Source organism: Lingula anatina, chromosome 2 (genome assembly GCF_051362555.1).
Source record: "Lingula anatina isolate TDL-2025a chromosome 2, LinAna3.0, whole genome shotgun sequence".
NCBI classification, from domain to species: Eukaryota; Metazoa; Brachiopoda; class Lingulata; order Lingulida; family Lingulidae; genus Lingula; species Lingula anatina.
The window spans coordinates 16,563,588-16,576,423 of NC_141768.1; the positions used below are offsets into that span (position 1 = coordinate 16,563,588).

Here is a 12,836-nt window from a genome sequence, read left to right on the forward strand (position 1 = left end):
TCCTAATGATGGCGCCCCGTAGACTACGATAAAGTTTATACTGGCCCACATCCGAGAGATGCACCCCGTCTGGCTTGATGTGGAGCCGGTTAACTCTCCGCAGACCTACGTTCTTCCAAAAGGAAATGAATGGATTTCTTAGGGGCAAGTCTGCTAGGAGAATATTGAGCTGATCTACTTGGTCATTAAACGAAGGGTGAGGGGGACGTAGCCTGTGGTGAACTTGGTTCACCACCACATGTGAAACACCAAATACGTCGTGAAAACGACGGGCTAACTCCTCAATATCCTTACAGAGGTTTGAGGGAGAAACGTTACGGTCGGACAGGTCATTAGAACCAATGATAAGAACGACCAGGTCGGGCCGTACCCGGCGAAGGATCCCCAAATCGTACTTGACCAGTTTAGGGACCGTGCGGCCGCCTATCCCGTGCCAGTGCACAGAATTGGGGAAACCAAAATCTTTCGCCGCCCGTACGTCCCGACCCTGGTCGAGAAATGAACGGAGTCTATGAACAAATGAATGACCAATAACTAGAACTGCCATGGTGATCGTAAGTCTGTGAGTCAAAAACTAGCAAATTATATTGAAAAAGAGAAAAAAACTTACTTGTTAGCTGATCAAAATCGTACTGAGGCGAATTGAGCAGTGATCCGTTGATTGTTCTCTTGCGACTGTCGTGCGTGAGAGCAAAGTGAGAAAGAATACTATTGTACATTTCGTTAAACGCGACGGCGCGTACCTTGTGGAACACACCTGACCTAGTTCAACCTGATTGGGCAAAAATTAGTAACGAACCAAATACTCTGATTGGATAAGAAAGATTGGCCAATCACAGCCCATTGCCGATGCAGCACTAAATCCACGATTCTATGTGCAGCATTGAATCCGAGGCTCGTCAGTTCATGCAGCACTCAATCCGAGGTTTGTACAAGTATGGCAAAATTACAATGCGAATCCCGTCGGAACTAGGTTACAATCCGTCGCCATAAAACAACGTTTGACTCAGCCGCCAAACTTCCCTTTTTCACATTTCCTCAGATTCAATTATTAGGCATGTTAACAGTCTCATTATTTAACTAATAAGATGCCTAAAAGTGTTTGTTTGATATTTCCTGTATCTTTACAACATTGTTAGTTGATTATGTAAAAAACATGGTAAACTTGTTATCATGTATTGTGTAATAAAGTGTCAAAAATGGAAATAAACTCATATCATTGCAATTTGTCATATTCAATCATCCACTATGTTCAGAATCTTAGATGGAGGAAATTGGACATTTAACACTGTTCTATTGATATTTTCCCCATCTCATCAATTTTATTAGTTCGTCATATAAAAATGGCAGTTAATTGTTAATTTTGTTTTATGTTAAAAAAGTGTTAAAAATGGAAATAAACCCAATTCAGAAAAGTGCTGTCTTGTTTACATTTTGGCATTTTCAAGGTGTGACTTTGAAGTTCCATGGGCCTGAAGACTTTTGCTAGTCACATTTTCTGAATATCTGTGATACAAATATTTTATAATTAAAAATTGATGGTCATTAAGCTGTTAAACATTATGTAATATTGCATCAAAATTTGAAGAAACCCCTATTTTGGGCACTGCTTCCATGATACCATTTAAGGAAAATCATGTCACTTACTGTTCTCAAACTTACAGGAAAGAAACATGGGACTAAAATACAGCTTCAGTAGGCAATGCAGTCTGTTTTTTTTTTTTTTTTTTTTTTTTTTTTTTTTTTTTTTTTTGCAGTTAAACAGTTTTTTGTGAAAATTTAATTTTTCACATATTGGCATTTTCAAGGTGTGACTTTAAAGTTCCATGATACTGAAGACTTTTGCTTGTCACATTTTCTGAATGTCTATGTTACTAATATTTTATTAATAACATTTGATTGTCATTATGCTGTTAAACATTATGTAATGTTGCATCAAAATTTGAAGAAACCCCTATTTTGTGCACTGCTCCTATGATGACCATTTAAGGGAAATCATGTCACTTACTGTTCTCAAACTTACAGGAAAGAAACATGGGTCTAACATACAGCTTCAATAGGCAACGCAGTCTGTTTGGTAAAATTTTCTGGCAATTTAACAGTTTTTTGTGAAAATTTAATTTTTCACTTATTTGCATCTTTATTTCACTTTTCTCAGCATATATGCAGCACCGATAACACGATATGTGAAATACCATTTTACCTTTTGGCTTGAAACTTACAGAACTGATGAATATTCATAATACGCAGGTCAAGTTTGAAAAACAGCATGATAGAGCCACTTTTATGGAAGTTATGCTGTTTTTTCATTTTTTTAGCATATATACAACACTGATAATACAATATAAGAAAAACAGATAGGCAAATTGTCATTTTACTCACAAGAGTGGTCAATCTTACTAAAACATAGGTTGAGTATGAAAATCAGCATAATCGGTCCATTATTTTAGAAGTTATGCTTTTTTTTCACATTTCCTCAGATTCAATTCTTAGGCATGTTAATAGTCTCATTATTGAACTAATAAGATACATAAAAGTGTTTGTTTGACATTTCCTGCATCTTTACAACATTGTCAGTTGATTATGTAAAAATGATGGTAAATTTGTTATCATGTATTGTGTGATGAAGTGTCAAAACTGGAAATAAACTCATATCATTGCAATTTGTCATATTCAATCATCCACTATGTTCAGAATCTTAGATGGAGGAAATTGGACATTTAACACTGTTCTATTGATATTTTCCCCATCTCATCAATTTTATTAGTTCGTCATATAAAAATGGCAGTTAATTGTTAATTTTGTTTTATGTTAAAAAAGTGTTAAAAATGGAAATAAACCCATTTCAGAAAAGTGCTGTCTTGTTTACATTTTGGCATTTTCAAGATGTGACTTTGAAGTTCCATGGTCCTGAAGACCTTTGCTAGTCACATTTTTCTGAATATCCATGATACTAATATTTTATTATTAAAAATTGATGGTCATTATGCTGTTAAACATTATGTAATATTGCATCAAAATTTGAAGAAACCCCTATTTTGGGCACTGTTCCCATGATGATCATTTAAGGAAAATCATATCACTCACTGTTCTCAAACTTACAGGAAAGAAACATGGGACTAAAATATAGCTTCAGTAGGCAATGCAGTCTGTTTGGTAAATTTTTCTGGCAATTAAACAGTTTTTTGTGAAATTTTAATTATTCATTTATTGGCATTTTCAAGGTGTGACTTAGAACCTCCACGGGCTTGAAGACCTTTGCTAGTCACATTTTCTGAATATCCATGATACTAATATTTTATTATTAAAAATTGATGGTCATTATGCTGTTAAACATTATGTAATGTTGCATCAAAATAGAAGAAAACAATTTTTGGTGTTGCTGCCATGATGACCATTATGGGAAAATCATGTTACTTACGACTCAATCTTTCAAAAAAAGTTGGAAAAGCAGTCTAATTGGCTTCTTTTTCTGGAATTTATACATTTTAGTGAAATATTCATTATTATCTTTTTGGCATATTCATTGTGGGACTCAGAACTCCCATGGACATGAAGCCAAATGGTAATCAAATTTTCTACATGTCCTTGCTATTCATAGTCAATAATAAAAAATTGGTGATCATTATTCTATAAATTATTATGTAATGTTACATCAAAATTGACAAAAATATTTTTGTACTGCTTCTGCAAACATTATGGAAAGAAAACTGTGTTACTTATTATTATGTTTAACTTACAAGTATGATTTTTAGGATTGGCATGCAGTTCAAATTAGAAAGCCAGCTCAATTGGGTTATCATTTATTATTGAATTTATGCAATTTTGTGTGAAATTTTCATTTTTCTCATTCTGGCTCTTTCTAATTGTAAATTTGAACTCTGATGGACCTGAAGCCTTATGCTTTTACTTTCGTCGTTGTTACCTGTTCTGCATAATTAAAATTTGATATTGACTGTGCAGTTAAACATAATGTACTATTGCATCAGAATTGGCAGTCTCCTATTTTTGTGCATTATTGTTTTGTGCTTTTCTTAAGCTGTGTCTTATGGGACAAATTTGTGTGGTCAGTCTGTAAATTCCCCTTGGGTATTCACTAGGCTAAGTTTAGTGCTATAAACTCATTTGCCTGATTAAGTGGCCATTAAATGAGATTTCATAAATCACACTTGTTGATATTTCCCTGTAAACTCCCAAAGGTTAAGCTCTCTGCTAGATAACAGTGTGCATAATAAGGAAGCACTGAATAGCAGCTTCATTAGATTATATTTTTGTTGTTTTCTTTTTAATTTCTTCTCCAACACTGGCATTTTTAAGATGTGACTTTCCCATCCACCTGAGGCTCTGCACAATTTCTGTATTTCCACGTAAGCAGTTGTATTGGTATTCATGTCTTTAAACACTAGTAATATTATTTTATGCACTGTCATCATTTTTCTTATATTGGGACTTTCATCATGTGAATTTTAACTCTCATGGTCATGAAACTATAATCTTATTGAAGGGGTGGATTGAGACCATCTTCTGGGTCTCCTGGAAGACAGTTAGATTTTTTATATTGATGGGTATCTATTTTTTTCTTTTGGAAGACCATCAAAATGGAAGATGGATCAATAAAGATACTTTAGAATACTGTCAAAAATATTTCTGGATCTGCTCCTGTTATTGACCATGTTACCTGTTGTGCATAATGAAAAATCAGTGTTGACTGACTGCTATTATAAGCATTATTTATTGTTGCATCAAAATTGACAAAATGACCTCTTTTGCATCTTTTTTTTTCTGTTTTTTGTCTGTACATTTGACAGCTTTGCTGCCTTGTTTTTTTTCAAAAGTGAATCAGCATTAAAATATTTGTAATTTATAAAACCAAACCCTGTGTGGTACTAAAATCAGATAGTGCTAAAATTATTTATAAGTCCAAAAGTGAGGAGGTTCTCTGAGAATTTAGCACAGTATTGAGATGGCCTTTTAACTTTTGGAATTCAGGTGACTATGGTAACACCCCTGGCCTGGGCTTTCTTAGACTACACAGCACATTTAGACATGATCTAAAGATCTATGCGTCAGATGAAGGCAGAGTACAAATGACAGCAGCTGCTTTTACTAAGGTTTGTTGTAGTCATAGATTTTGAATGTGATCATCAGGATGAGGTCACATTACATGTGGGATCTGTCCTGTTATTTAGGTATTTAAATGTCTCAGGAACCATGAAGAATCATAAAGCCTGTATGACCTTATCAATGAAAATGACAAAAGGTCCAAAAGATTATCAGTTGCAAAGACTTTAGAGTACAATGTGAAATAATTCTTTCAGGGACTTCTTGCCTTGGAGGGGGAGTTGGCCCCAGTACTGGTACAGATGGTGAAGAGTGCAGACACCAATGGTCTGCTGGATGAGGACAGAGAAGCAGCTAAATATCAAAACAAGTAAATTGAAGAGTGATATTTTTGAAAATAACCATAAAATATTAAATGGATTTAATAGCACAGATAGACATATTTAGAAATAGCCACTGCAGACTTTCAATGTGTTATTTGAGTCAAATCAAGGATCAAATGAATTTTATAATTTATGTTTCAAGTTTGAGATTAAATTGATGAAGTGCTTTTGTTAACTACAGGTTAATTTGTCACAATTATTGAGTCTGGAATCTAATGCTGTCTCAATGTACAGTTATAGTAGTTGAAGAACTGAACTGAACACATTACTTTCAGAATCAAAGCCAAGCTAAAGCAGATTTTAAATGAAGACAAAGATTTTGAAGAAGAAGACATACAGCAAGTAAGTTTTTCAACCTCTGACAAAGATTGTTTTATCACAGAATAATGTTTCAGAACACATTTTGAAGCCTCAGAATTTTGTGAAAAATCTTTATTTTTTCTGTGGAAAAAGATGGGATATGTTGTATGTTTTGTACTTTTTAATTTTACCACAGTATGTGGTTCTTCAATTCATTATTAGTACCACCAGTGTATATGCTGGCGGTACTCATGGTTTTAGTCCCGACCCGTCTCGTACAGCTCCGCTGGCTCCTGCGGCTCCGCCGGCTCCGCAGTCGGGCGCTGGAAACAAGTCACCGTTAACGCTTCTCCTCCTAGACCGCCAGGACCTGTGTCTCCATCTCTTGGATTTAGGTCATGTATAATCTCAACTTGAACACCCTGGTTTTTTTGTCTCTGTCTGTGCATTAGCCTGGGCGTGACACTTGTTGAAACGCACCCTTGTCAAAATTTTTGAAAATTCAAGGCTAAATATCTCCCAAACCAAAGGAATTATGGGAAAAATTACTACAGAAGTCTGACCGAAAGTCATATGTGGAGATTCCAAATATGCCCTTGGATTTGACTTTTGACCTTTTTCTATGTTAAATATTCCAAAATTAGCAGAGATATGCCCATAATTACTATTGAACTTGAATAGGAAGTCATATACTGGTAATCTAACTGTGACCTTGAAATTGACCTTTGACCTACTTTTCATGATGAACTGCACTTTGAAGTTTTCTGATCTTTATATCTCCAAAACTGGCAGAGATACACCCATAGTTACTATTGAACTTGAGTAGGAAGTTATATAAAAGTAATCTTACTGTGACCTTTAAATTGACCTTTGACCTACTTTTCACCATGAACTGAACTTTGCAAATTTTCTAGCCCTTATATCTCCAAAACTGGCAAAGATACACCCATAGTTACTATTGAACTTTAATAGGAAGTTATATACTGGTAACCTAACTGTGACCTTTAAATTGACCTTTGACCTACTTTTCACAATGAACTGAACTTTGCAAATTTTCCAGCCCTTATATCTCCAAAACTGGCAGAGATACACCCATAATTACTGTTGAACTTGAATAGGAAGTCATACACTGGCATTCTTATTGTGACCTTGAAATTGACCTTTGACCTACTTTTCAACATGAACTGAACTTTGCATGTTTCCTGGCCTTCATATCTCCAACATTGGCAAAGAAATGCCCATAGCTACTATTAATCTCATATAGGAAGTCATATACTGTGACCTTGAAATTGACCTTTGACCTACTTTTTTACCACAAACTGAACTCTGCATATTTTCTTGCCCTTCATATCTTCAAAACAAGCAGAGATCTGCTCAGTGTTGTCCCTAGGTTTTCTCTTTTGTCAGCATACCGGCATATGCAATACTGATAATGCATTTCAAGGAAAACCAATAGGCCTATTGTCTAGAAAATCACAGGAATGATCAGTGTTAGGAAAATACAGGTCAATTTGAACATCTCCTTGACTGGACCATTTTAACTGTTATGTTTTTTCTATTTTTTTTTTTTTTTTTGCATATTTTGAGAACTCTTGTTTATTGCATTTTATAGAGCTTGTCAAGCTCAAGACTGGTGGTGGTGTCCAATTTTTTTTTTTTTTTTTTTTTGGGGGGGGGGGAGGGGGGGTCCATACAAATGCGCTTACTCCAGCTGGTGGTACAATATCCAGAGGCGGTATCGCCTCTCTGATCCTCTAGTTAAACCATTTAAAGTTATGTGAAAATTTGAAATTGATGATAACCTCATTGTTGTGCCAGTTATGTGAGGACAGCCAGTCCATCAGGACAGCTCTCATGTTTATCAAGAACCCGCGGCAGATGTGTAAGAGGATCCATGCCCTCATCCAGAAACTGACGGGAAGGATAAAGCAGCTAAAGGCAGACCCTAGGACAAGAGGTGAACAAAAATTATAGTAAAATCAGAGAAAAAAAAAAGATAAATGCTGCACCCTTTTTATGCTCTATTATTAAATTTAACCATGAACCATGTAATGACCATCAATCAATAAATAAACTGAGCATCCTTTTGGTTCAGGGAAGACGTTATACCACAATGAGACTTGGGAGCTAATGCAGAGGAGGTGGGGCAAACTGGAGAGAGACTTCCATCAGAGGAGTGGTTTGTTTGACATCAGCAAATTACCAGATATTTATGACTGTATTAAGTATGATCTCCAGCACAACCAGGAGGCACTGCAGTTTGATAACACAGAGGAGCTGTACGTGTGTTCCAAGGCTATGGCTGACTTGATCATACCACAGGTAATGATTTTATTTCTCGGTTACTTATTAATACCACTGGTAATGACTTCATCTTACCACAGGTAACAAGTTTTTTTTTGTTGATGACTAGATTATTCCAAAGGTAAGGATGTGATTTGTCAATAACTTTATCGCTCCACAGGTAACACTTTTTATGTCAGTAACTTGGTCTATATTTCACTCTTCTTATTTTCATCTCTAGGAAAAAGATGACAATAAGACAGGAATCTAAATTATGCTGTTAGTACCCAAAAAAACATTACTTTCAAATTTTGTGTTTTTATAATTAATTAAGGGGAAAGTTTTTTTTTTAATGTTCAGGAGTATGGCCTTTCTAAAGAAGACAAGCTGTGCATTGGCACCAGTATCAGCAGTCCCCTCCTGAAGAAAATTTACTCTGATCTTCAGAGTAATCTCGAGGAAGATTTCACAAGGCTGGATTCAAGGTTAATAAACGATCAGCTTGATCTTTACTTAGAAAATTGCATATTGGTTTAATTTCCCATAATATGCTTAATATGATTTTTGCTTGCTTAGTAAAATAAATCATTGTTGGTAATTTTTGAAAAAATCTCTAAATATATGTTAACACTAATCTCCTTATCAATATTCTTAGTTGATAGATATTTTGCTTTTACTTTTTGCTCCATTATACCTAGAACATTCTAGATAATGTACTGTGATATATTGTGTATATAGACATATGTGTATTGTCTTTAGTGTGTGTACTGTCATGTGTCATAGGGCCATGAACCACGACCACAGCTGTGGTGATTTCCAAAAGAAAAATATGCTGGTCAAATGTCATTAGAAACCTTTTGATATTTATTGTCAAAAATGATTTTTTGCTTATGTTTGTTATAACCCTTGCAATCTTTAACAGTTCACACAAAAGTTGCATCTTTGTCAGTGCTGTGTAGAGATTCCAAAAATTTATAAGTAGAATCTTAAACAAGGTGTCAAAGTTTATAAGTAGAATCTTAAACATGGTGTCAAAGTGAACAGTATTCCCATAGGACATTTAGACTGTTAACCCTTTGTTACTTGTCCTCATGTGTTCCTTACTTTGTATATGAACCTCTTGAAAGGTTAAACCCCACCACTTACAGAATTATTTTATGTTTTGTTTGTATGGAAAAATACATCTGTATATTTTCACACTTTGTGCATGGTAGTATATTTGATAGAATTGGCTACAACAAGGGACCTTTGACAAGAAAAGAGACTTCTGTCAACATATTTATATAGATTTGGGTTAAGACTTGCTTCTCTAATTTTTGGCTGACACTTCTCTTAGTTTTGATGTTTTTGTAGGTATTGCAAAGGAGTAGAGTCGCCCTACCTTCATGTGCGAACACGCCTTTACTTCACAAGCGAAAGTCATATACATTCACTCGTCAATGTGCTTCGTTATGGTGGACTGATCGATGTAAGTTTGGGTTGTAGTGTAGCTGTATATAATCTAACTTGGGCCTCTGTTCTTCTCTTTGAGCATGACTGTAATTGTGATTGCCTTCTAGGTATTGCAAGGGGGTGTCCACGCCTTACCGCCATGTTCGAACACGGCTGTACTTCACAAGTGAAAGTCACATCCACTCGCTCCTGAATGTAATTAGATATGGGGGACTTCTGGATGTAAGTGGAGACGCATGGAGGAAATTGCTTTTACTACTTCCTAACAATGCACACAGTTTAACTCTTCTTAGGCTGCTTGTGTGAAACAGTTTGTATGTTTGTTTGTGTGACTTTCTTGATAACAAAATACTAAAATAAAACATTTCATAGTACGGTACTAATTAAAAATAGCATTAGAATTCTAACAATCTGGAAATTAAATTTTCAATTTTTTCTCTTGTTTCGGTGATCACCATGACCCTTGCCCGAGGCTTTTGTGGTGGATATGTGGATCACATTGCAGATTTATTTAATGACAAAAACATTTGTTTTGAAGATTCAAAGGTCATGGTGACTACTTCCATTGTCTCTTAAAGTGCATTTCAACACATATATAGAATGGGTTTACAGCGACACAGAAAGTGGTGGATCCAATATCTGTGTATGAAATGACAAAATGTTAAAAGATTTTCATCTTGCTATCTCACTATATCAGCTCTAAAATACTTAGGTCAGGCAAAAAAAAAAAAAAAAAAAAAAAAGGATCCACCACTCAATTAATATCCTGATTTAGTTGTTTTTTTTATTGTTGATGATTATGTGTTGTTTTGTCATCCTTTGTCTACCAAAAGAGATTTGAAATAGTTATGTATTGCCTTGTAACTGAGTCATTTTTTAAAACTGACATGCTTTATTCAGTGTGTAATGTGCATAAATAGCTAGCATCATGGCCTGGTATCTTGTTCATATTTTATTGTTCAGAATTTTGCATTGTTGTACATCTGCAGATGTTAGATTTAAGAAATAATATCAATAGAAATCAAGTATAGACTGTTTTTGTACTAACATTCCTGTCTCCACAGCTAACTGATGATTATAAAAGATGTTTTAGAGTAGGGGGTAGTGCAGCCCTTACCTTTGTTGTAATTTGTGATCACTTCCCTTTCCTCTTCCCTCAGCGCACACACACTTCAGCGTGCCCCTCGTTTGTCAAATTTTTAAACAAGTTCACACACAACTTCCTAAATAGTGTGTTGCATTTGTGCACACCAAGCTACTGAAGAGAAAGGCCTTGGCAATTAACATTTTATTGCTGCCAACCCCCAACTCCCAGCCCCTTTGCCCTTTTTATGTCCTGAAAAAACACTTGTGTCTACCCAGAAAAGGCGGTGAGGATATGCATGACTCCTCAAAAACACTGAACTTTATGACATTCTTTTTCATTCTTAACGTATCTGTTGTGAATTTTAAAAGATCAATAAGTATCTCAAAAATCAACCACTGTGATACCTGTCATTGAAATTTCACTTTATACAAATATATGGTGACATCTACAGCAAAGAACATTTTTGATGTAAAAACTTTGAATTTTTGTCACATTCCTAAATTGCATTCAGTGCCAAGAATCATAGCATAGTGGATTATTTTTGAGAAATTCAATACAGAGCCAACCAACATAAGTGAATTAGTGAGTAATAGTTTGGCAATCACATTTATTTGATAGTTCAGTGTATCGGTTTTGCTTTTTCCAGGATTTGACTGATGAGCAGTGGAAAAGAGCCATGGAGTACATAGGCAGTGTGTCGGAGCTTAATTATATGACACAGTTAGTGCTGATGCTATATGAAGATCCCAGCCAGGTAAGTACATGGGTTAAAATTAATTTTTTACCTTTTCAGGCAGCCTCTCCTGCCCCTCTCTAGTGAAAAAATTTCTTGTTATTTTGATTGTATAATGTTATGCACTACTTCAAATTTGCTCCTGTTAAGTAGTCATTATACCACTAATGAAATATTTGAGTATCACCAACTTATATGTCCATGTCTGTGTGATATAACACAACGTAGAAAATGAGAATCGTATATGGCTCATAAAATGAACATGAATTAATTTTGCATTTGGAAGTTGACTTTAAAGAAGTCTGTACTTAAAGATATGTGAAATGTTTTGAGCTATACAGCTTTTAAGAACATAAACATGCCATTGTGTAATGCACCATTACAAATGTTGTATACTGTGTACTCAAAGTTACAGAAACTTTCATGAAATACAATGTAATTTGCAACAACTTCTCTTCCAGGAACTTGGCTCTGACAAGAGGTTTCACGTGGAACTTCACTTCAGCCCTGGTGCCTATACCTGTAACATGGAGAAGGACAAGGACTTCCCTGTTGGCACTGGTTACAGACCCAAGGAGCAGAAGGTGCAGCACAGCTAGATTGGTTTGATTACTCTAGGCTATCACTATGTAATTGAGGCTTGAAGCAGTATTATCTGTGTCCATGTGGTGTAAAGATTAGTTGCTACTCTTAAAACACTTAGTTTTAGGATTTTTGTTATGTAAGGGTATGCATGGAATATAGAATTCTTAGGTCCTGGCTCAAATTGTAGCCCTTGGCATGGGAATTAGTCCTAGCATAAGGCAATACTTGAAGGTCAAGAGGCATGATGTAATGTTGTCGTTAACTTTTTCTGCTTCAAGGAAAGTGTCAAGGTCCATCCAGATGCTGTCCCTTCTAGACCTGATGTTTCTACACATACTACCCCACAAGAGGCAGCCATCCCTGCTCAGACAAGCCAATCAGCTAAGGCGGATGGTGATTTCACTATGGAGGAGATCATGGAGCCACAGAGTGCCCCAGTTATTCTGGAGGTTTGGTTTAGTTTTATTCAATGAAAATTGAATGTTATTACCTATTTTCAAGTATCAGTATTGAGTTTTTTGCCCTAGATATAGGTATTTATCTTATATTTAACTTGTAAAAAAATTATTCTATATACAGATTAAAACTGGAAAATCTGAAGGTATAGGAAAATGATGATGATAATAATGATAATTTGAAAAAATCTGGTGAAATGAAAATCAATTTTTCATTAAAAATGAAAAAAAGAATAATTTCAGCATTGTGTTTTAGAATGATACATTGGTTGAAGAAGAGGAGGGGAGAAGCACCCAGATCCCTGCCAGTGGTGTGACTTCCAGTGTGTCTAACTCACAGGTCCAGGCCTCTCCCAAGTCAACAGCTAAACCCATTGATATTCAAAAGAAAAGGTTTAGAGTGATACCAAGATCAGGTGAAAATGATCTGTCAAACATAAACTTCAATTTAAATGTTAAAATTTTTAGTTTATCCCGAATAAAACAGGGGTTGGTTT

The 12,836-nt window shown here is 35.3% G+C and overlaps 1 protein-coding gene across 8 annotated transcripts in view; it reads left to right on the forward strand.

Moving 5' to 3' along the window:
- LOC106156246 (inositol hexakisphosphate and diphosphoinositol-pentakisphosphate kinase 2) overlaps positions 1–12,836 on the forward strand; it is a 33,446-nt gene that overhangs the window by 10,002 nt on the left and 10,608 nt on the right. For 7 of the 8 annotated variants that reach the window (XM_013531412.2, XM_013531410.2, XM_013531415.2 and 4 more), the window contains exons 14-24: positions 4,990–5,111; positions 5,319–5,431; positions 5,720–5,786; positions 7,563–7,701; positions 7,840–8,066; positions 8,388–8,512; positions 9,587–9,701; positions 11,213–11,320; positions 11,761–11,883; positions 12,163–12,333; positions 12,596–12,755. In XM_013531412.2, the coding sequence (XP_013386866.2) occupies positions 4,990–5,111; positions 5,319–5,431; positions 5,720–5,786; positions 7,563–7,701; positions 7,840–8,066; positions 8,388–8,512; positions 9,587–9,701; positions 11,213–11,320; positions 11,761–11,883; positions 12,163–12,333; positions 12,596–12,755 (1,470 nt within the window). Of the gene's footprint in view, positions 1–4,989; positions 5,112–5,318; positions 5,432–5,719; positions 5,787–7,562; positions 7,702–7,839; positions 8,067–8,387; positions 8,513–9,380; positions 9,496–9,586; positions 9,702–11,212; positions 11,321–11,760; positions 11,884–12,162; positions 12,334–12,595; positions 12,756–12,836 lie in introns of all 8 variants that reach the window. The other variant, XM_013531411.2, reaches the window with a different exon arrangement.